Here is a 24,959-nt window from a genome sequence, read left to right as displayed (position 1 = left end):
AATGCCGCTGTTCAGTATGGTTTGGTGAAGGCGGAGAGTATACAATGACAGCAATATGAATTATTTTGCTGCACTCTGCCATCGCTGCACCTCCAGTGTATATGCTTAACCACAACCTACTGTCATATATCTGTTATGAAATGCCACTGAATTTTGACTTAAAACTTTCGTGAATGCAGGAATTAATATTATTGGTTCTTTCGGTAAAGTCACGTAGATAGAAATGAATAAAAAAGAATAACATTTATTAAAAATACAATTAATAAAGAAAAAATAATAAAAGCTAAATAAATTATTATATATGTTCTTATATTCTTTTTTTCTTTTATTTGTATTTTCTATCTACGTGACTTTACCGAAAGAACCAAGAAAATGAAATGCCACTGGTTGCTGAAGCTTCTATGCCTGAGAAATTACACCTTCGTACCGAGGTGGCCACGCTTAAAAGTGGGTCGAAATGGGATGCGAGGTAGGAGATACTGGGAAGATTGCTTTGGACTGTCGTCGCTGAGCGTTAAGGTGGGCTACATTTATGTCGTCAGCAGGTGGCATCCAAAACTACCACAAGACAGTTATGACAAGGCGGGTTGAAAACCTTATAGCATAGCCATTGTATTTTTACTTCAGACCATGTATTATTCAAAATAAAAAAAATGGGTTATGGCTATAATGGGTCCTAACCTGGCTATCACAGCTTGATTCATGATTGTGAATAATATCAGTGGCACGCGATATCTGAACCTGTCCTGAGTGTCCCCTTCACCAAACAGCTTTGACCAGCGTGATGAAGTACATAACACAAAACCCCGTGACCCACAGTGTGGGGAGGGCTTCACCCTGCAGTAGATTGACAAAGGGAGGATAGTTATGGCTTCTATGCGGGTGAGGGGTAGTTCCAACAAAGGTAACACAAACCTGAAAGCAGGCCAGTGCCGGTTCCCATTTATTATTATTACGTTGAAGGGTTGCTGTGATATCATTTTTTTGGCAATAAGTGATATGGAATTTAATTATATGATGATTATAGTGATATTGTGTTAATTTAGGTTTGTGTGCTTTACTGTACTTTTTATACAAATAAAGATTACTTGAAAACATCTTCAACTGTAGTTCATTTAAGAAGAGCCTTTCATAGGTCTTCTGATAATTTCAACATTACAATCAATAATGCATATTCTGTCAGCTGCACAAAAGTTATTGAACAAATAAATGAGCTACAAAAATGATGACATTGTATATTTTCGATGCCATAAATTACCCCAAAAACAATGTGAGCAAAGAATTAATTTAATTGATAATTTAATCATTTATATTCAACTTGAATTCTCGAGTTTGTTGTTAAAAATATGACGTCAGGAAATTAAACATACCAGTCAACCCATACGGTTTAGCCATATTCTCGTACAGAGAAATTGAGTTTTCAGGTCCTTATAGCGTATAGCCGTTTCAATACAGGCAAAAAAACAATGCGTGTATTTGTTACTCCCTTTGTAGGATGAACGTTGAGATTTATAAGGGCACAGGGTGACCAATAAGGTCTGAATTGGTCTGTAATAAGGTAGGCACTGATAAGGGGTTGACAGGTATGATAGAATATCTCATACAAATAAAACGACCAGAATTAATTGCAATGTAACGATATTTTGGATAATGGGCAGTGCGATTATCATGCTTCTTACAGTTCATCGCACGATACATCATGGCATTGCCACATCGCGGGAAGCTTACTAAGTTCTTACCTATATAACCTCTTTGCACGGCAGCTCTCTTTTTTGATGTGGTTGTTCCACCTGATGAAGATTGCTTGTGTTGCGATCGAAACGTCGTGATTTGTTTTATTTTATTTTATTTCTACCTACGTGACTTTACCGAAAGAACCTAAGAGTATGGATTCCTGCAGTCACAAAAGCTTCAAATCAAGATTGAGCTTACTAAGTTGTCGCGCTAACGAGCACTGCTTTCTCCCGCTTGCACAGAGGGCTCGGTGAGCGTGGCCAGTGTCGCGATGCCTTCGGACCACGTCTTCACTTCAGCCGTGTCGGCGGTGTCTGACCATATCCTGGTGGGTATTAAACTATTTACGTCAGCGGTGACCCACGCCCCACTTCGGCATCAATGACGCGTACATGTTCGACTCATACATGTTTGGTCCCCGTTGTCAATAAATGGGATGTCCTACACAAACTATATTTTTTTTAATGAGGAAAAAAGGATATTCAAGGTTCTGTCAAGCACGCCACCACAGCGCTTGATTATTAATTTACCTCCGTTGACGAACACCTTTCGGGAACAAAAGTGGGGTATTAACGTACCGTGGAATGAAACTCGGCACACGATTACGCGAACCGCGACGCAGCGCACGTTTGACCCTGGTGCTTGATAGGCGCAGGCCTTGGTGAGATGGGGTATACAACGATAGAACGCAACAGGTCATGTCGCAGACTTTAACTAAATTTAAGACGAGATTGTTAAAACTTATTTCATAACCTCAAGCATCAACACAAAGGGAATATAGTGTATTGTTTGACTTGCAGTGTTTATATTTGCTGAACAATGGTGAATAGTAATAGAAATACAGACACGTTGGGCACTTGTATACGATATGGAAATTGGTCTCCCAAATACAATACTTTTGACATGCAGTAGTTACATGCTTGTACTGTATATCATAAACATCATCATCCATAATTATATATCTGCTGCTGGATGATGGTCTCTCCAAGCCAGCACCGACCCTCATGGTTTCGCGATGCAACAATCCTTCTGGCTCCTGGTAAGTGCGCTCATTTCATCACTCAGTCTCTGTGGGGGACGATTTCTCAGGCGCGCTCCACTTACTTTACGTAACAGTCAGTACGATGTCGCTACAATGCCTCTCTAATCCGTGTGTTCCCAAATTCTCTTATTTAAGTGGCCGCCACTCTTTGCTTCTGCGTGTGGTTTTCACAAACGTTGTAATACGCCAAGACGGGAAGACTTAGAGGCAGAAGGAGTGACAAGGAAACAGAGTGAGATAGGACAAAAGGAGAGAGAGACATAGGGTGATGGAGAGAAGCAGACATATATACAGTGAGACACAAAGAGACAGAGAGAGACAGGGGAAGACAGAAGGGCAGAGGCACATTCACAGACATGGATACAGAGAGATAGACAGATGGAGACAGGGAGACAGATGTTCATGATATGGAAAGAGACTTTCCAATTTCTGGAAAAAATATGTAAAAATACATACTGTTCGGCTTCCATTCTTGAGTGTTATGTGGTGCATCCTGTTTAAAATACATGTTCAATTAATCAAGTGCTTCGTTTTCATAATCAGACATGGCTCTCGAATTATAGTCAAGAACGCTAACAATGTTCTATTTAAGAGAATGCAGCGAGGGTATAATGAAAAGTGATTACTTAATTGTTCTTGTGTCGCCACTGCATTAATGACCTTTTAGTTAATTGAAACACATACTTGACAAATGCATTGCTCTTTAAAATTTAAACAAGACTGATATGCAAAAAATGTTACTCTACAATGCTCAGGTTGGGGCTCAGTGGGTCAGCAGGCAGGGTCAGCAGGCAGGGTCAGCAGGTTAATCTGATGCTGTGGCCGCTGGTCACACGCAGCAGCAACGGCGCCGTATCCACCCGCAAGTTACTCGCTCTAACGCCGCGTGCGCAGCGGTTCATTCCAAGTCACTGCCACTGTCACTTTCCCCCTGCGACCCGAATGGACGTTGATAACAAAGCGGCTCTGGCTGTAAGCGGCCGTGCACTGCGAGCAGCTTGTGGTGGGTGCCCTCAGCTGCTCGCACTAATGGGGGTAGAAACTGCAGCGCATGGACTTTTTGGCGACAATATGGAGGGTGCTTACACGTTTGACCTTTGTACAGGCTTTTACGTGTGTTTGTGTGTGCTGGGTGTATAACGCAATGTAATTTAAAAATGGAAAGGGCCAACACACAGTCCCGTGCTATCGCGCTGGCCAGAATTCCCAGGACAGAATGCAGTGTTTGGCATTACTCACACTTTGCCTCACCACGACACGTACGTTACGCCAATTGACTTGCTGCAGCATGACTTACTGTCACCGCTGAGTCAACAGTTGGTGTGCAACGTGGGGAGACTTGACTGACATTTGAGCTCGGGTTGTTAAACAAGAACCACTAACCGGTTTTAGAATTTGTTACCTGGTGCCAATAAGGTACCGGTATCCGATCGCAGTGGAATTTGAGTCACAAACGCGCCGAGTGGCCTGCACGAACGTGCCAACGGCATCGCGGCCTTGGTCACTGCATGGTGCATTTGATCCCTTTCTCAGAAGGGCGTCCACTCGGCAGGTTATGTGGTCTACTCTTCCTCACAGACTAGACATCTTGGAATAGGTGGGTGTACCCACACTTTGCCCCACCACACGTGACCTGCCAGTCGTAGACTAACTGCGGTGTACTTATCTACATTGGTGGGTGGACAAATATTCAACTGACGCACCAGGAGGTGGAATGGAGTTATAAAAGGTAAATAGGTTGTGTTTGTTGATAAACGTTTATATATTTGCAGCAAACCAGCACTTTACTTGCTTCTCATGCGGGATCTCGGAAATACATTTTTAAGAATCTGTTAATTATAGCAGCTTGACCACTGATGACACCCAATACTTCAGGTCCGTGCTGTAATGAAATTTGGCCACCCACATAAACGAGAAGATGTTATTGTGGTCCAGAAACTAACAAATAAAAACCGAAACGATTCCTGTATTTACCACGACGTTTGGTCAGGCCACCCCATGCAACACCAAGCAAGGGCCTCCGCCCTGTTTGGTATTGAATCAACGAGTGGACGGGAGACAGGTTCCCCTCCTGTACGTGTCAGCGTAGCCTTTAACCCCAAAACATTTCCATGACGCTTGGCACATTACAGTACTCTGCTCATGGTCCACATCAGGAATGCATTTGTCACTGAATATTTTGTAGGTGGCTGGTAATAATACTGGGGTAGGCACATGACTAGTAGTAGCCACAGCAATAAGTGAGAGGTATTCTGGATGTGATGTTCGAGGTGTGGAAATTAATCCCTGATCCAGATGTTCCCACATGTGCACGATAGGATTTATGTAACAGGCTTTTTGTGCCACTCCAAATCCATGGTCTATTGCATGAAACTCACACCTCCATACTTGACCGTGGGCACAATACATTGGGGTTGGAGGTACCCGTTTGGTCTTCACACCCAGTTGCAACCTCCTTGCGTGAAGTACTGAAACCTGGACTCATCAGAGAAGTGTACAAGCTGATAGTATTGAAGGGTCTCGACAGACCGTGTCCTATGACCAAACATTTTAAAACCGTTAATTTATATCATCAATAAAGAATTCCCGGCTTGAGACACACTCCTTGTAGTCAAGTCAGTGGATATGACATTATAGCATTTGTAGGCTCAAAGGCATTGCATGGGTGATGTTAATATGTAGCATTTCGAAGGTGCATGTGGACTTGCAGCGGGAGGCCTTCCAGATCGCTTTGTCGCAGCAGTGGCATTCTCCTGTGTGAACTTCGCGATGATTGTTGGCCACATATGCACGAGAAATGCCACGATGTCTATCTGTGGTTAACTCGGGTCCACACTCGGAAAGTCCCGTGGCATGTCTTCGGATAAACAGTGAGAATATCACGAGCGCTGCCTTTTTTTCGGCGGGGTGATTGCGCCCGCTGGTTATCTGGCCATCCAGACGTGCGCGATGTGAGTGATAACACCATCAATATGAAAATTGCTGTCTGATACATTTATGTGGGTGGCCAAATTATTATGGCAGAGACCCGTATACATACACACGTGGAATATAAATACACAGCAACGTCCATTGTATTGTGAAGTGCACGGTTTGAAGGTCGGGGTTTGTAAAGGATGTTAATGTAATGGCAATGGTAGCTTATGAGTAAATAACCCTGAATTCGACGCATCTTCTTAGACCTCGAGAGCCAGGCAGGGTTTGGGCCTTGACGGTGCTTGGAATGGGCCACGGGTATAGATCTAAAACAGGTGTTGTTGTCTACCCACCTTCGCAAGTCCGCATTAACCACCGTGATTATGGTCAAACAATGGCCACATCTTCCTTGCTCTGGCCATCCACATGGCCACCTACATCCCCTTGCTCGAATCCAGGATTTAAGACATCCACTTCTCTTCAGCCTATGCAGCACCGATTACAATGGTCCTCTTGTCTTATTACAGAATTCATTTTCCCCATTGCCATGCTCCCTACCTAACTTTCCTCTTCATCTCAAAAATAATATCCCTCCTCTTCCACTCAATCTCATTTAGTGGCAGTATATGTACGTATGCAGCTTCTTGAGATGCGGTCGCATTTAGAAGCTGTATAAATTCAAGGTTCTATGCATTATGAGAGCACACCGTATCTCGGAAACCAATTGACTGATGCGAGCCATTCAACGTCTATCTGGCGTCTGGCGTGCCATCAGGCTGACGCGACATTACCATAACATATTCCACTTTAAGTGCACTTTAACAGAATCCATGTTGGTGGGGCCTAGCAGTGCCACGGAGAGGTTACTGCACGTCGATGTTGCGTATGCGTGTAATTAGTAAAGAGCCAGTTAAAATGTGTCACTCCTCTGCTGCTGATAGAATGACGGTAGAATTGCAGTGCGGTCGGAATACTTCTGAAGGTACCCACGCAATGCTCTATAACACGGCCTCCACTTGAATAAACCACATATTGTATTTGTATAACGTGCACGTTGTATGTAGCTCATTTGTATTGCATTACAGACAAAATAATAAAAAATATGCATCACCCTTCGTTACAACCACACGTTTTTTAAGGCCTCTCCGTGCTGTGTCGGCCATAGGGGTTGTTTGACCATACTTCACCACGCTGGTTGGTGCGGGTTGGTGAAGGCGGCACCCAGAAAACTGGTTCAGATGTCACCACTGACGTTTGCCGTTACCGGAAATCAGATTGAGGTGTGCGGGAATATAGCACAAGACGCTAACCACTGCATCGCCGCTCCACTTCCCGTTTTGTTTGATACAAATCCAAATATTCGTTTTGTCATTGTTCAGCAGGTGGCAGATTTACAGTGTCGCAGAACTTGCAGTCATGAGGCTCAGTGGATGGGGCCACGGGTGAATTAATCAGATCACCTTCAGGGTTCAATCAGCAGTCCCAACCAAAACTGCAGGGAGGACGTAGCGAATCTCCTCTGCAGAGAAGTGAGCAAACCTCAAAGTGTTGTGTGGGCAGTAACGGGATTCATACGAATAAAAATCAACCTCATCACTTACGCCCACCCTTCAGGAACACTCCGCGCCTATAAAGAGACTTGAAGGCACGGTTGCGACTCTTAGAGTACAAAACAATTGGCGGGTCAGCTTTTATCTGTTCACTTCTTCAATTGCCCGAGAGTATTTCATTTGATGTGGCCTTCGTCGCTCCGCTTGTTAATTGTGCTCTTGAATGCGAATGCCCTCTCCAATAACCGCAAGGCCACTGCCATTTGCAGTAGACCTTCAGCCATCGGTGGCATTTTAAAAACGCTGATGAATTTAAATATATCATCTGGAGTAAGTGAACGAATGTCCTCTTCGTCAGCCATTAGGCACTTTAAATGCAATTAGCTTCAGTGTAGTGATTAATTATTATTTTTACACGACTCGTGTGTGGGTTATTTATTTATTTACCTCATTCTTAACTCGTTTTTTTCTCTCTCCTGCACAGTCGTCCCCGTGCAGAAATTGTCACTTTGTTCACATCCAAAGTCCCCCCCCCCCCCCCCACCGGTAAAATCAATGCGGGAAATCTATCGCTACAATCATCGCACGCCGCCACCCACCGAGCGCTCGTCACGCCTCCCTCCCTCCCTCCCGGGGAGCGCGAGCCCTCGGCACTGTCTCTGCGCTATCGCGGCGGTGCCAATCGCGCGAGCGGTGGAGCCAATGGGTTAGTCGGTAAAACCAAAAAAAAATTAGATGTGGGAATTCAAACCTGTCCGGATGAAACTCCGTGATGAAATTCGTGCCTTCCAACGATAGCCCCACGTGCTCACGGACGGCCGCACAGCGGATGTGTGGCGTGTCGGGGTGTGTGGCGTGTCGGGGTGTGTGGCGTGTCGGGGTGTGTGGCGTGTCGGGGTGTGTGGCGTGTCGGGGTGTGTGGCGTGTCGGGGTGTGTGGCGTGTCGGGGTGTGTGGCGTGTCGGGGTGTGTGGCGTGTCGGGGTGTGTGGCGTGTCGGGGTGTGTGGCGTGTCGGGGTGTGTGGCGTGTCGGGGTGTGTGGCGTGTCGGGGTGTGTGGCGTGTCGGGGTGTGTGGCGTGTCGGGGTGTGTGGCGTGTCGGGGTGTGTGGCGTGTCGGGGTGTGTGGCGTGTCGGGGTGTGTGGCGTGTCGGGGTGTGTGGCGTGTCGGGGTGTGTGGCGTGTCGGGGTGTGTGGCGTGTCGGGGTGTGTGTGTATGTATGTATGTTGAACTTCTTTCGCACTGTACATAGCCAGCCATGCTAATCGGGTCAGCGCTGAGCTGGTAGGGCTGAGATCTGGCACGCGGACGGCACCCAGCCACCTGTGACGAAACCGGGTTTCCAAGTGCAGTGAGTTGATGGTCACGGCCCAGTCACCAGTGACTAATGCACAGAACAAAACATCGTGCAAACTTTGGCTCTGGAATTAGATGGACTAAATACTAGCTCTTGAGAATTTAAAATATCAATTTGACTGCCATGCATTGAACATTCCTCTCGGTGGCCGAGTACCTGGAAAAGTGCTTCCCCCAGCGGTAGCTCTGTGATATCTGCTTCCGTGGGCCGTTCTATGCCACTGGGGATTCCATAGCTCTGCGAGAGATCGTGACTTGACCCAGACCAGGATAAAATTGAGGGGAGAGGTTTGTAATATATTAAATATAACTAAATTAAAGAAACAAATAGTCGGAGCCCTGAGGAGGCCTGTGTTGATGATCTGTGCTTGCGGGTCTGGGTGCAGAACGGCCGCACCAGCCTGCAGCTCGGAGACTCACTGCCCCAGCAGAAGACGAGGCTGATAGTGGTGCACGCGGACGGCACCCTGGTGGAGACCACGAGCCTCAAGCCGCCCACCGCCGCCCTCGTCTCGGGTGGGTTCCCCGCCTCCAGCTCGCCACGGTGGCTAGGAGATGTTAACTACCTCGTCTGGTATGCAGGAGGTCGTCGGTTCGATTCCGACCCTGAAACCTGTTTATTTAGGGTTTGCACGTCTCTCTCTCTCCCTGTGGTGGCGTGGATTTTTGTCCGGGTCCTCCACATTTAAAAACATGCGTTTAGAGTATTCGGCTGCTATAAATTTACACGTGATAAACCACTTTGTTGGGCTATCATTTGTGATAGCCAAGTCGCTTCTAGTTTAACACCGCCGCGTCATCACACATCCTCCGCTGCCCACACAGTCTGAGCTCCTTCCCAAGCCACCCGTTTTGTCGTCTTTCTACCCTTATTCGAGTCTAGGCTCGAGAAGGACCTGCACCATTCCTTTGTGTGTTATAATAATAACTATTTACCCCAAGAGAGCCACATTGAGTCTGAAGACTCTTTTTAAAGAAGGTCTTGCATTGTGATGTTTGGCCAACACAAGTTACACCATGATTGTGTGTTTTCACTATGTGAGGAAGCCGGGGAACCTGGAGGAACCCACGCAGAAGAAAGAGAGAACGTATAAACTCCACACAGATCGGCGCCCGGGTCGGGAGTTTAATTTAGGCCGTTGTTGCTGTGACACACAAGTGTTATCACTGCGCCATTGATGGAAAACAAATCATTTTAGTCGCTTAAATCCAGACCACAGACCGCAGAACGTAAACAGTCCCCGTCGGTCTGCGTCTCGCCAGGCTCCCAGCCCACCTCGGCCCCGCTGTCCCCCGAGCCCGAGAAGGACGGCACCAAGTACAGCTGGGACACGTCGGCCTACGAGAACGAGCTGCCCGTGCGCTGCCGCAACACCAGCGGCGTGCTTTACAAGAACCGCCTGGGCTCCGGTAACCATCGCCGTCATCACTTGCGATGCACGCCCGCGCCACAGCCCTTTCTGTCAATCCGCTGTTGCATGAGGATGACCTCCCTGTGCCGTGTGGGTCAAGGGGGTTATTTTGACCGCACTTCGGCATTGAACAAACGTTTGCGAGACTACCTTCGCAGCGGTGCGCATGGGTATATAACAAAAACGCGACGCATCCGTCAATAACGCCGCCCTATGTAAGAGGCGATGTTCCGGTTAGTGGCCCTTATTCGGAGCAGATGGATAGAGGGGCCAGAGAAATTCAGTGAATAATTATACACCATGGGGCTCTGATATAAATAAAGTTTCAAGAGTGTGAAGTCTTAAATCGTCACAAAGGATAATACAATTTGGTAAAGGTGTGGTGCTTAGATGCAGGAGCAAAGAAGTACAGTCTGACGCGACATTGTTACAACATTGCCACTGATCATCATCACCGTTAAAGCAGTCACCGTCCTCCTCCTGCTCTTGGTATCGATCTCACACCCTGTCCTGGCAGGCGGGCGAGGGAAATGCATCAAGCACGGCACCATGTGGTACACTCCCAGCGAGTTTGAGGCCATGTCTGGTCGCGCCAGCAGCAAGGACTGGAAGCGCAGCATCCGCTACGCCGGGCGTCCCCTACAATGCCTCATCCAGGTGGGTAGGACTCACTAGGCAAGGAGCCAGGCTGAGGCCTTCAGTTCCGTTCAGTTTTATTTGGCGACACAGGTAAGTAGCGTTCAGTAAACAGGCTGCTTTGCAAGCGATATGTGTATAATACCTGAGGGGAGATTGTACCTCGTTAATAGCAAATAATAATACAGAACAATAATCATGAATAAACCGTGTTCAACATAAGGTTGGTGCTTCAACATTTGAAGGTATACAATCACGGGCAACGCTTTACAGAACATGTGGAACAATAAATAAATAAAATGCTGAGTTTGGCAGAGCATGGTAGACACACGTGCAAGTAAATGGGTATTTAAAATCAAGTATAAAATGCGAATAGGCCGGCGAGGGGAGCAATTTTGTCTGGAAACACGAAGCGAGCTCGTTTCAATGAAAGGGAGCAGCAACAAAAAATGTTCTTTAACCCAAGAGTGATTTCACTCTTGGCACGTAGAGAAGCACGGGAGAGCAGCTTCTAAGGCAGCGCGAGGGTGGCTGGGGGTGAGACGCTCACGTCGGTAACTCACCGATTTTCTCTTGAGCACTGAGGATGACCGATGCCCAGCTGTCTCCGGATGTCGAGGGGAGGTAAGTTGGTGTTTACATACGAGTCGCAGTGGTGCGTTATTTCGGGGGCATCCAGTGGAGAACGGAGAGCTGAGTGATACAAGGGTACCGGGCATTGAGGACCGTGTCCCGAGGCTGATCTGTAGGTGACATCATGGTCGCACAAAATGGGGAGTGCGGTGGCCTTGACTGTGTCTCACGTTACGGGAGGCAGGATGCAATGTTTGCTTCTTTGAGGAAGCCAATCTTATTTTTTTACACATTTTTGCGACTTATTCAATATGTGCTTGAAAATACATTTTAGAGTAAAAAATGACAACTATTTCAATTTTCTGCGAGTCTAGGGACATGATTTGCAATGGGGTGGAGATGGGTTTATATTTACTGGAAAACACCATCAATGTTGTTTTCTTACGGTGGAGTATGAGCTTAGGGGCAGCTGGGTGATGTTGAACGCCGTCGAAATCCTGCTGCAATTTGGAGCTGAGATCATCCAGAGATTTACTGGAGACAATGAGGGCCATTTCCTCCAGAAATAGGTGTATGTCCGAATGGGATAATGATTTGCCCAGGTTGTTTATATGAAGTGAGAACAAGATTGGACCTAGGACTCAACCCCTGTGGATGTAGGAATATGCCATCTGCTGTGAAGTAGAGACACTCCAGGAATTGTCATCTTGTACTGTGAATGCTGAAATAGACAAGTGAACGAAACGTGAAAAGGGGTCTTGCTAGGGTTGCCACCTCTTAGGATCGTCTCCTGTCCTGGGAAATCTGGAAGTCTGCACGTGATGTGAAAAGGCACAGGTTTTGTCAGAATTTTGAAACCACACCTCTCAAGTTATTCCATTTACATGTAGTTATCGCCACTTATCTAGAATTGTGAGGTATTCTTCTTCCCATGATATGACCTGGTGTTTGGACTGGTGTCTGATTGTTTGTTTGGTTAGGGCTAGGGGTAAAGATAGTGTTTGGTTGGCTGATGTTGTTATGGTTAGCGTCATTGGGAACGCTGACACTGGACAGCTGGAACATAGTTGTTTCCTGGCCTATAATTCCCGAAAATACCGCGGCACACCGGCAGCGAATCACTGTGTTTGAGGCTTTGAATTCGCGATTGAGACCAATTTTGCACCACCATGTACCATAACAAATGGGATAAATAATTTCAACACACTGCACGTATTAGCGATGAGCCAGGCACACCTGTGTCTGAGCACATGCGCTGGTATCTGGAGTCGCGTCACCGGTACAAATTATGACCAAGAGAGTGGGTGCAGTTAATCTTGTCCGGGGAAGGAAATTGCATCTGTTGCTTGCTCAGATATGGCTCGATGCACCGCTATCAGAAATTTAATAAAAAAGAAAACTCACCTGCATGAAAATAGGCTTGCGTTCGTCACCACTGCAGTCATTTTGCGGTGCGCCTGTTGCTGAACCGAGTTGGATCGAGTGGCGGGGAGATTGTGGCACTGCGCGAGTGCTTCACAAGGGCATGCACAGGGAAAGACCTGACACAGCTGGGCATCGAGGAAACGTCATGCTCCGGTGTCAACTGTGCTGCACAATAACTGTCTCTTAGACATTCAGTTGGCCTGCTACCTATCCACATAAAAATGGTGTTCCACAGCCCTTTGTCAACACACTGCTGGACGATGGTGTCCACACGCCGTGTCGATGGTGGGGACTGTTTGACCGAATTTCACTTTGCTAGTTACTGCTGCCTGGTGAAGTGGGGCAGATCAACACTGGTTCTGATATCACTTGCCACTGATGTTAGCCCTGGGTTCATGGCTTACTGCACTAACCACTATGCCACCACTCCACCCACAAATCCAAATACCTGCCTACACGCTTGCTTGTGATCCAGAATACATACCAGCTCACATGGCTAATGATGATGATGATACCAGCCTCTATTCCGCCTCCGCTTAAAATGATAGCTTATGGCTTTTGCTGCATGGGTGCAGGAATTCTCCACACATCGTGGCCTCATAGCTCCGAAAAGTATTTGTGAGTATTTATTAGCAACCGTTTACATGAATCTGCCATTGGATTGCGAGATATTGAAACAGGATCAGCTGGCATTGGGCCGCTGCCCTCGATGCGCGCACGGCCGCTGATTTCTTGCCACATAGCTGCAATGTCTGTTCCTTCGTCGCGCGTGGCTGGAACACGACGGGCGGTCGTGATGTGTGCGATGTCGTTATTTCGTGGGGTAGCGCTTGATGTGGTTTGCCTTGACATGCTTTGTCAGGGCTTTCAAGGCCAGTAAAACCATTATTCTTGGAGCAATTTAAAAAAATTGCCAAAAAGACAGCGGCATATCGCGGAGTACGGCGTTTAGTGCTGGCTGTGCGATCACTGCCCATTAGCAAGCTTTGCAACTTCTCTGGGTTTGTTGGACCGGATTGGCCCTGACTCACAAATTGGACTAACCATGCTTAATTGTGAAGCTACCGATGGGCGTAGCCAATTATGAATGGCAATTACACGGAGCGATGATGGGGCCACCTGTGTTGATTTCAGCACTCTCACTCTGTTGCGATGATTGTGGGGTTATTGGCAGAGGAAGTGGCTTCACGTGTGCTCCTGCACAGTGCTGCATGCATGTTAAGGTTTGTGTTACTTGAGGGATGTGGGCCATTTGAAGAATCGGTTGTTATTTTTCTTCTTGTTTTTACTGCCACACGTGCATCGTTTTTCATTTGTACAGTCTCGTTTGTATTGTCTTGTTCGCCCCATGAGCATAAATGTAACATCCACACGTAATTTACACATGGTTTACATCCATTGCAAATAATCAACTCTTAGAATCTAGGTTCGATGCATGTGTAGTGACTGACTCAGAGACACTGAAAGTAGGAGACACTCTGTTTATTAACGACCTTAACAGTTCACACTTGGTAACTACAGTTCCCAGTCAGGACAGCTGGTAGACTGCCTCTGACTGGCGACGCCGAGATGGTGAAGACTCCAGCAACAACGCGACGGGGACCCCCCCCCACTCCACACGGCAGCCCCGAGGTCCCCTCCCGGGGCCCCTCTTACACCGTCAGCGTGGCCTGGCTTCGTCCCGGCCACGGAAGGGGCACATCGAGCGGGTTCTCGGTGTGCCCCTTCCGTGACCTTTTCCCTACATCCCTCTCTGGTCCATCACGTGACCTGCTGTCAGTCAGGGCTGCTGTAGCTGCAGATCCCCTTCCCTGCCAGCAACCAGTGCTATGCTGCTAAGTGACCGATTCTATGTCACTACACATGTATCATGAGAGTTATAATTCCTATTCATTGAAGGTTTTGCGAATTGGCACGTGCCGAGTGAAGTGTCAGTTCCGTTGGTGACCTCTTACCGTCATCAAAAAGTTCAAGAGGTTCCGTGCTCACATCACTGCTGAGGCAATGGTGCTCATCTCCTGTTAACAGCCCTCAGCCTGTGATGGAAATTACACATTCCTATGCCGGGCATGGGGAGGGGGGTATTCTCTCCAAAGGATATCGACCCTGCAAGGATGTGAACTCGCAACCTTCCCATTGCGAGCCTCTCGCTCTACTGCTGAACCACCCTTCCTGGGAAGTTGCTGTTGGAGAGGAGTCCGTTCTGTTGGTCCTCACTCCGCTTGCCAGTGGGTCCTTTACAACCTTGATGGCGTCTTATCCGAGACGCCCATCGAGTGAATTTTCTCCTGATTGCCCGGTCATCCAGGCAGCCTCCCGCATAGTTAATCGGTAGATCGCTCTGTCTCTTATTTCCCTCTTGGCCAACAATACATCAGGCTGCCTGCGATAACCACACCCTTGAGATGCAGATTAACCTAATTTGTGTGTAAAGAGCCATCCCGCTTGCGTGTAATACATTATGCTGCTGGGGAAACACGGCCGTGCACGTTGTGGTCGCTCATTTTAACACCGCGGTTGTGATGAATGCGGCTGTCTTTTCAGGAATTTTTTTGCTTTTATTTTCTCTTATCGAAGAACAGGCTTCTGCATTTCTTCCTTTAAACGAGTGTGTCAACTGTGCGAGTATTTATGCAGTGCCTTGTAGGCAGCCAATGATTCATGGGCTCGTCGATTAACACCGATTCTAACGCTCACTGATACACGCTTGGAATACTGTATTGTGCGTGCGAGAATCAAATATTTTATGATTTATAGAGATGTTATACAAATAATGTTGCATTTTGGCTACTTGAGCGTACATAATTGCTCGATATTATAACATAAACAATACAAAAAAGACCTTAAAACAAGATCGAAATCAATCATGTCGTTGAATTGCAACCCGGACACTTGACAATGAATGGAACCCGTGGGGACTGGGACGGTGTAAAGAGAGTTCCATGCCGCGGGTTAAACTTTATTGTTTGCGATAGAGCGTCGGCAGTGGCGCACAAACACAAATAACAAGAACTCAACGCGTTCGTCTACAGCTCTGTGGCCGTGAAAGGCAAACGAGTAGAGTAGGAGAAACTTGATTTGAAGCTTTCGTGACTGCAGGAATTACTCTTTGGTTCTTTCGGTAAAGTCACGTAGAAAGAAAATAAATGAAATAATGGAAGACGACGTTTCGATTACAACACAAGCAATCGTCATCAGGTAGAAATCAAACCTAGTAAACTTAGAAATACAATGCAATACAACACAGAGAGTTGGCTAACACAACAGTCAACACCCTACCTGGTTGATTACGTTCTTCCAAAGATTGCTAAATTTGACAGAGAGACAAAACACAGACACGAAGACACACAGACAGACACACAAGCAGAGAGAGACACACACATAGACACACAGAGACACAACACCTCTATGTCGAGGCCTTAAATAGAGAGAGGGGGGGCCAGAGAGAGAGATGGGGGTAGGTCAGGCGACGTTTTGGGCAACGGCCCTTCGTTGAGCAGGGCCTTTGCCCGAAGCGTCCCCCGTTGCATGTTTCCCCTTTGAGGGTCGTAGTGTCATCGACGATTGCGTTGCGTGCATGTTTTCCATTGCGTGCTGTGGGTAGTCGGATACTGTTCGTACCTCACGAATCCTCGGCTCGTTGCTGTTTTCCTGCCGGCACGGTTGAGGTTGAGGCGGCCTCCCACCCTCGGCTGTCCAGCCAGTTCCTGCGGCATTTGCAGGAGTCGTGTCCGCCAATCAAATCCGGCGCCTTGCTCACGGCGCGCCGGCGCCAGGGTCAAGCCGTAATTCCTCCGCCGCTGTAAAATCTTGCCGGACGGACCCCCCCTGCCGCTGCGGCCGTCGGTACCGCACGGGCGGCACGCGTTGCCCCCCGCGCACGCCGCTCCTCGTTGTTGCTTCACGGGAGCGGCGGCGAGCGGGGTGACCGGGCGCACGCGAAGCTGCCCGCTTGGCCAGCGTACCAAGGAAGCAAAACAGTGAAAAGGCCAAACAGATTTTCATCCCTTTTATTAAATTATGGTTTATGAAAGTGTTGGCGCTTGGGATTTTCCATTTGGGCCCGGTAATCCGATTGGTGCCAACATGCTTCGTTACCCCCAAAGCTGTTTTTGGAAATGTTGCTCTGATCAGATTGCCGGAATTTAGCTTTCGTGTTTAATTCCACACTACCATGAAAGCAGAGAGTGCTAAGCTCAACCACAGTAGCGTGCTGTCACGTGCAATCGGGTGCAATCCAGTGTGATGAGCAGGGTGGGCAAGGAGCCCACTCCAACCCCCCACACCCCTGCCCCCAGACACTGCGGTCCAATCGGTGGCCAGGGCCATATTTACCAACACAAGGGATACTGTGTTGGTGTTAGCAACGGCGTAGGGGCACGTGTGAGTCTGTGGCACGCTATCACGGTGGATTTGTTTGCCTTGTTCTCAACTTCGTGCCGTTTCTGATGCATTGAAGCAAGTCGGAGCTTTTCAGTGCTGTCCGTTAGCAGATGACTTTCGAGGTATGGCCCGTGAACTCCCATCACGTGCCTGCCCAATTGTGAAAATATATCAAAACCACATCTGTAGCAAGATGTGAAAGTGGGTTTTTAATGAACTAAAATATATTTGACACTAGACGTTGGAAAAGAAATAATGTTCTTTTTAAACCGAGTTCTCAAACCAAAACTGTGAACCAGAATATTTGAAGTCTCTGTATTGTTACCACCTGGACGTATCGCGACACAGCGGAGACGTTTGGATTTTTTTGAGGAGAATGAGCGAGCTCCTGCCTAGCGCAGGCTGACCAGGAGCTTCGATAGAAAGCCGTTTAAGCGCCGCGCTGCCCTCGGAAGGAAGGGGGGCCCCTTGGGATCTCGCCGCACGTCTCCGTAATTGACCCATCAGGAGAACGTGCCCGGTGTAGCCGTTTGCTCGTTTTTGACCAGCGCGTGTCCTTATAGATTTTGTGCTCAACCCGTTTCTGAAAAGATTAGCTTTTGAATATAGTGCACCTCCATTTTTATTTTCACCCGAAATGCATTCTTCACACTGTTGAAATGTTATTCTGTTTTTAAAAAAAGATTCTCCACCACAGTTTTGTCCCAATTGTGGAATGGATGCCATGCTCAAAGGCAAAGTCTATTAGAAACTTTGGCAGAGCAGTGCGGCCTTCGAGTTATAGAACAGCCCACAGAAGCAAATATCACAGAGCCACCGCTGAGATCCACATAGCAGGGGCAGCACTTTCCCACTCACCCTGCCGCTGAGAGCTGCTTGGATTCAAACCCAGGAGCTCAGTGGCACCGGCTCAGGGCTCTTGATTTCTGAGCCACCCAGCCACCTCGTTGCGACGTTTTCACTTAATATGGCCGTTTAAAATCCGTTCTAGCTAAATGATTCAATTTCGCAGTCACCCATAAACACATCCCAGTTGATGACATCATTTCCCAGGTTGACGTAGCTCTCATTGGATTGGGACAGATTACTGCAGACGTGGCAAGATGGGAAATCGCTACAATCCTAAAAAAACTCTAAGGCACCTATTAGCAACATCATTAAGGATGAGCACTTTGAGCTTTCTCAATTAAAAAAGAGAGATAACATCTTCTTGGTTCTTTCGGTAAAGTCACGTAGAAGGGAAGTAATAAAATAATAAAAATAAAACATAATAAAACAATTCTCACGACGTTTCGGCCACAACGCAAGCAGCCTGAGGACGGCTGCTTGCGTTGTGGCCGAAACGTCGTGAGAATTGTTTTATTATGTTTTATTTTTATTATTTTATTACTTCCCTTCTACGTGACTTTACCGAAAGAACCAAGAAGATGAATCCCTGCAGTCACGAAAGCTTTAAATCGAAATTTAAAGAGATAACATCGTCATCCTCTCAGCTAACAAGGGCAATCCTACAGTCATCATGGACAAAACCACGTACAATAACAAAATTCAGGACCTACTTAATGATGGCAGCTATACTAAAATTAAAAGAGATCCCACCAACAGCCTCGTTATGAAAACCAACAATATCATCACCGATTCGACATATTTAATCGAACCAACCCAGCGGTTTTCATTAAAACCCTCTGTTGCTCGATCACCCAGATTGTATGGCTTACCAAAAATCCATAAAGAGGGTACACCACTCCGTCCTATCGTCTCCACCATTGAGTCACCCACCTACCAACTGGCCCGATTTCTGTCTGAGACCACCTCAGCTGTACTTAACTCAGCTCACTTGGTATCGTTAATTAAGGACATCTCACTATCTCCAGGTAATTTGCTCGTTAGTTTCGATGCAGTTTCTTTGTTTAGCAAAGTTCCTGTGCCTGACACCATTGCAATCATTGAAGATTTGGTCCAACAAAGACTGAATGCTGATGTACCGGCCCTGGTTAGACACTGCCTCACCAACACTTACTTCACCTGGAATGGAACTTTCTACAAACAAGTTGAAGGTACCCAATGGGTTCTCCCTAATCTCCGGTTGTAGCCAATGTTTTCATGGAAAATTTTGAGACAGATGCCATCCAGGCATCCACTCTACGTCCGTCCCTTTGGAAGAGGTACACCCAGCCATTTACCGAAAGACCCAAAGAATATGGCCATTTACTTGACATTTTCAGAGACGTCACAATACATCTGTGACGGTGTGCGGAGATGGAATGTTTTGTTTTTTGCCTTCCATAGCGCCAGATTTACAGTTGACGGGGACCCATCAAATATTTCGAGCTTACTGAAGCGTGCATCAAGTCCGGCGAATACAAAATCGTATAGAAAATGGACTGTTCGTTCAAATCAAACAGTCTTGGAAAGGAGAGACACGGCCATTCTACAAATTGCAGGCTGGCTGCTTTTCGTTCCATGTAAAGCAGACAAAATGACAACACTTTTGTACGTGCATCATGCGACGAGGCTCGAGCATGCGCGCGTCTGCTGGCAGATATCCGCGCACGGGTGGCAGCTTAGCGTGGCGCATGCATGTGCGTACAGCACAGTGGGACGTTAAATCTCCAAAGTGAGCTCTTGCGGAACCCGGCGTCATAATTAATTTCGAGATGCATTCAGAAAAACGATCCAAGCTTGGCAATGGAGCATTGTTCACGACCGCAGCGCACGAGCGGAGCTGAGTGAGGGAAATCTCTCGACGCAGTCGGTGAGCGATGGCAGTCAGCACCACGTGTTTGTTAGGATTGCTCGCTGCGAATGTTGTGAACGTGGCAGTGGCTGAGAGGTGACGCGGGTCAAAGCCTCCCGCGCGGAGACGGTATTCCGGAAACACGGCGACAGGAGAGATCTTGGTTTTCTGCTTGACAACATGGCTCTCGGCAGGAGAGATCTTGGTTTTCTGCTTGACAACATGGCTCTCGGCAGGAGAGATCTTGGTTTTCTGCTTGACAACATGGCTCTCGGCAGGAGAGATCTTGGTTTTCTGCTTGACAACATGGCTCTCGGCAGGAGAGATCTTGGTGTTCTGCTTGACAACATGGCTCTCGGCAGGAGAGATCTTGGTTTTCTGCTTGACAACATGGCTCTCGGCAGGAGAGATCTTGGTTTTCTGCTTGACAACATGGCTCTCGGCAGGAGAGATCTTGGTGTTCTGCTTGACAACATGGCTCTCGGCAGGAGAGATCTTGGTTTTCTGCTTGACAACATGGCTCTCGGCAGGAGAGAAAAAGCTTTTCCAAGCGGTGTGCGCGTGTACGTTCGTGTGTGGGGAGCGGAAGTGTAGTGGTTAGCATGCTGCGCTACGAACCTGCCGACCCGGGTTCGATTCCTGCTCTATTCCGGTCCTGGGCCTCCCCTAGATCGACTCAGTCTCAAATGAGTACCTGGTGTGGTATGTAAACATCGTCAATAGGGTGACAAAAGTGGCCGGGCATGGTGTTGGCTACCCACTCCCTCGTGTGCTCGCTCACAGCACCTGCCCTAGAAGTCTGTTAAGGCTATACGGAGGATCTTTGTCTTTGTGGTGCACTGTCCAGTCCGTGGCATTGCCACTTGTGTTGGCCCGTTCAGCCCTTTTCAACCGGGCGGCGGTGGTGGTGAGTGTGCACGTGGCTGCCTGTCGTCCACAGATGTTGCGAATTCCCCTTCCTGTGGGCGTGGAGGAGGTGCTATACACTGGCTAGCCAGCAGAACGTAGTACAACAAAGTGTGGACTAATATCATCTGTCTCCACTGTAGAGTGTTGCCCCCTCACATTCGTGGGTGTTCTCAGGCTGCTCCGGTTTCCTCCCGGCTCTGTAATTAAACACTCACAAAAACGTTAAGACGTTTTCAGCCAACTGCAGAACAATTTTGCGGAACAATTTTTGGCGCCGGCTCACCGCCTGGCAGCCTTCCAGCTTGTCTGTGCTTCCTCAGCGATTGTGAGATTGCAATTTGGATGAAGTACAGAAATATATAAAACTAATCACGTGATTATTTTTTTTTACAGTTGCCCCGAGGTCCAGAGACAATCCGCGCCTTCGTGGAAGCAATTCCGGTGTTTGATGATGGCGGCAATGTTTTGAGCTTGGGATGCCCTGAGAGTGCTTTATTCTTTAATTTTGTATTCTGTGCTTGCGGTATTCGTGTCTGCTCTCGTATCCCGCGACACTGCACGTCTCGGGCTGTTTCCGCGGTGATTTTATCACCAGTCACAACGAGTGAACGTGGTTCACGCCCGTCGGAAAAGTTAATTTTGGAGTGCTCATAGCTTTACACAAAATATAATAACTCGACAACAGGTTGCAGCCTTTTCGTCAATGCAATGCGGTGTTGGGGGTCGTTTAATCATGCTTCACCCACGCTTGTCACTGTGGGCTCTTGAAGATGGGATGGCCCATCACCGGTTCAGACACCGCTCGGCGCTGATTTTAGCCACCGGGTGAATTCGAACTCGCTTTGCCAGGCTCACAGCGCAGTGCACCAACCACCGCGCCACCGCTCTCCCATTTTTAACTAAAACTGCACTTTAAAATAACACTTTAAAGTGCAAATTATTTCAGCGCAGTACAGCGCATGCCTTCCATCAAAGCAGAGTCGCTTTTGTTCAGCCTGTGAGTGACCGAGCAACGATCGGCTAACCGCCCCTCTTTGATGTGGCCCTGTCATTGTTGTGCAGGATGGGCTGCTCACCCCTCACGCTGCCTCCTGCACTTGTGCCTCCTGCTGCGATGACATGTCCCTGGTGAGTGCGTGTGTGTGCGCGCGTGCATGTATGTGTGTGTGTGCGCGTATGTGTGTGTGTGCGCGGGCGCGTGCGTCTGTGCATGTGTGTGTATTTGTATGTATGTATGTGTTTGCATCCCTGCGTGTATGCATGAATGTGTGTGTATGCATGTGCGTGCGTGCGCGCGTGCGTGCGCGCGTGCGTGCGTGTAGTGCAAGTGCATTCCCCACTTTGTCTCACTTTGTCCCGTTTACCGGGCCATGGCGTGTGCGTGTCTGTCGACACTTAGTCACACACTCAGCCAAGCCACCACACTGCATCCATTTTGCTTCTTGCTGGCTGCTGCTGGTTTTATTCACCGTACAATTTTTATTGCCCCCCCCCTCCCCCACGGCCCCTCGCCCCCGGTTTTACCATTGGTGTCGCGTCATAAAACACAAAAGCCATTTGGATTTCTCGCACAGCACTTCAACCCCCGAGAACAGCCCACAGAAGTGGATATCCCAGTGCTACCTCTGAGATCCAGAGAGTAGGGGCAATACCTTCCCACTTGCCCTGCCGCTGAGAGGAATGTTCGTTGCATGACAGTCAAACCAGTAATTATTGAAGAGCTAGAATATATCTTAATTAAGTGCAGAAGCAAATTTAATGTGATGAGATTTTTTCGTGCAGTCATTGATGACGGTGCTGGAACTATCAATTCCATTACACTTGACATCCCGGTTTAAGCGCAAGCAACGACCTGATTTGTAACACAGGATCTCAGCGGTGCCGGCCATGCTCTCTGTCCTTTAAGGCACTTGTTAAAAACGAACACGAGCCTGGCGCGCCGGCTTATGGAAAAGAAAAGCACTTAAAGAGTTTCATTGTAATCCCAAAAACCCCTACGGCGCGGCGTTGAGGGCTTATACCGTGGCCCTCTCCCACCCGGCGCCTCCTGATTCACGCTGCCTTCCTGCTGGTGGTCAGCGAGGCCGCTGCCATTGCTGTCCACACCGCCACCGCCGCCGCGCGATTGGCTGTTTATTTCCACGAGGCCGGGCCGAGTGGGGGATGCCGGGCGATCCCGGTGAAACGGAGCGCATTGTCGTCGCACGGACATGATCGGATACAGTGAGGGAAAAAAGTATTTGATCCCCTGCTGATTTTGTACGTTTGCCCACTGACAAAGAAATGATCAGTCTATAATTTTAATGGTAGGTTTATTTGAATAGTGAGAAACAGAATAACAACAAAAAAATCCAGAAAAACGCATGTCAAAATGTTATAAGTTTATTTGCATTTTAATGAGGGAAATAAGTATTTGACCCCCTCTCAATCAGAAACATTTTTGGCTCCCAGGTGTCTTTTATACAGGTAACGAGCTGAGATTAGGAGCACACTCTTAAAGGGAGTGCTCCTAATCTCAGCTTGTTACCTGTATAAAAGACACCTGTTCACAGAAGCAATTAATCAATCAGATTCCAAACTCTCCACCATGGCCAAGCCCAAAGAGCTCTCCAAGGATGTCAGGGACAAGATTGTAGACCTACACAAGGCTGGAATGGGCTACAAGACCATCGCCAAGCAGCTTGGTGAGAAGGTGACAAGAGTTGGTGCGATTATTCGCAAATGGGAGAAACACAAAAGAACTGTCAATCTCCCTCGGCCTGGGGCTCCATGCAAGATCTCACCTCGTGGAGTTGCAATTATCATGAGAACGGTGAGGAATCAGCCCAGAACTACATGGGAGGATCTTGTCAATGATCTCAAGGCAGCTGGGACCATAGTCACCAAGAAAACAGTTGGTAACACACTACGCCGTGAAGGACTGAAATCCTGCAGCGCCCACAAGGTCCCCCTGCTCAAGAAAGCACATATACATGCCCATCTGAAGTTTGCCAATGAACATCTGAACGATTCAGAGGACAACTGGGTAAAAGTGTTGTGGTCAGATGAGTCCAAAATGGAGCTCTTTGGCATAAACTCAACTCGCCGTGTTTGGAGGAGGAGGAATGCTGCCTATGACCTCAAGAACACCATCCCCACCATCAAACATGGAGGTGGAACATGCTTTGGGGGTGTTTTTCTGCTAAGGGGACAGGACAACTTCACCGCATCAAAGGGACAATGGATGGAGCCATGTACCGTCAAATCTTGGGTGAGAACGTCCTTCCCTCAGCCAGGGCATTGAAAATGGGTCGTGGATGGGTATTCCAGCATGACAATGACTCAAAACACACGGCCAAGGCAACAAAGGAGTGGTTCAAGAAGAAGCACATTAAGGTCCTGGAGTGGCCTAGCCAGTCTCCAGACCTTAATCCCATAGAAAATCTGTGGAGGGAGCTGAAGGTTCGGCCTTGAAACCTTAATGACATGGAGAAGATCTGCAAAGAGGAGTGGGACAAAATCCCTCCTGAGATGTGTGCAAACCTGGTGGCCAACTACAAGAAACGTCTGACCTCTGTGACTGCCAACAAGGGTTTTGCCACCAAGTACTAAGTCATGTTTTGCAGAGGGGTCAAATACTTATTTCGCTCATTAAAATGCAAATCAATTTATAACATTTTTGACATGCGTTTTTCTGGATTTTTGTTGTTATTCTGTCTCTCACTGTTCAAATAACCCTACCAGTAAAATTATAGACTGATCATTTTTTGTCAGTGGGCAAACGTACAAAATCAGCAGGGGATCAAATACTTTTTTTCCTCACTGTACATCTGAACTGGCCGTTTGCTTGTTTGTGATTTGGACATTGATTCATTGACATGTTTTACCATCGATGCGAGAAGTCTCTTTTCCAAGAGTGACTTGGGTCAACAAGTAACAAGAACCACGCTCATATTTCAGACCTGGGATGCAGAGCTAAGAGGCCCACAAATGGAGTTCGATTATTACTCCTTTGCATTGAACCAGCTGAATCAAATTCCCATCCTGCTCACGTTCACTCAAAGTCAAAATTAAATAGATTTTCTGCTCATGTAAGCACTGAGGCTGTATTCAACACCTGTTGAAATTAAACATTCCTCTGCCGGTGGTGAGTCTATCCATCAACTGACCACTGTTGATTCTGAAATACAAGGGTTACTCATATTTATTAATCCTGTGATACTCATTTTGTCAACCCTGCAAGGACGATGGGCTGAGTTACCCCCCCCCCCCCCTCCCGCGACCAGGGTTTGAACTCACATCCTTCTGC

The 24,959-nt window shown here is 47.7% G+C and overlaps 1 protein-coding gene across 8 annotated transcripts in view; it reads left to right on the top strand.

The window, feature by feature from the left end:
• Positions 1-24,959, top strand: part of LOC144720411 (deformed epidermal autoregulatory factor 1 homolog) — a 52,172-nt gene that overhangs the window by 2,916 nt on the left and 24,297 nt on the right. For all 8 annotated transcript variants that reach the window (XM_078597190.1, XM_078597187.1, XM_078597189.1 and 5 more), the window contains exons 2-6: positions 1,977-2,062; positions 8,983-9,112; positions 9,860-10,006; positions 10,526-10,665; positions 21,734-21,799. In XM_078597190.1, coding sequence (XP_078453316.1) covers positions 1,977-2,062; positions 8,983-9,112; positions 9,860-10,006; positions 10,526-10,665; positions 21,734-21,799 — 569 coding nt within the window. The remainder of the gene's footprint in view (positions 1-1,976; positions 2,063-8,982; positions 9,113-9,859; positions 10,007-10,525; positions 10,666-21,733; positions 21,800-24,959) is intronic.

The sequence above is a fragment of the Lampetra planeri genome, chromosome 8 (genome assembly GCF_965212315.1).
Source record: "Lampetra planeri chromosome 8, kcLamPlan1.2.h2, whole genome shotgun sequence".
Classification (NCBI taxonomy): Eukaryota; Metazoa; Chordata; class Hyperoartia; order Petromyzontiformes; family Petromyzontidae; genus Lampetra; species Lampetra planeri.
The sequence above is the reverse complement of the archived record's forward strand: the minus strand, read 5'-3'. Positions and strand labels throughout refer to the sequence as shown.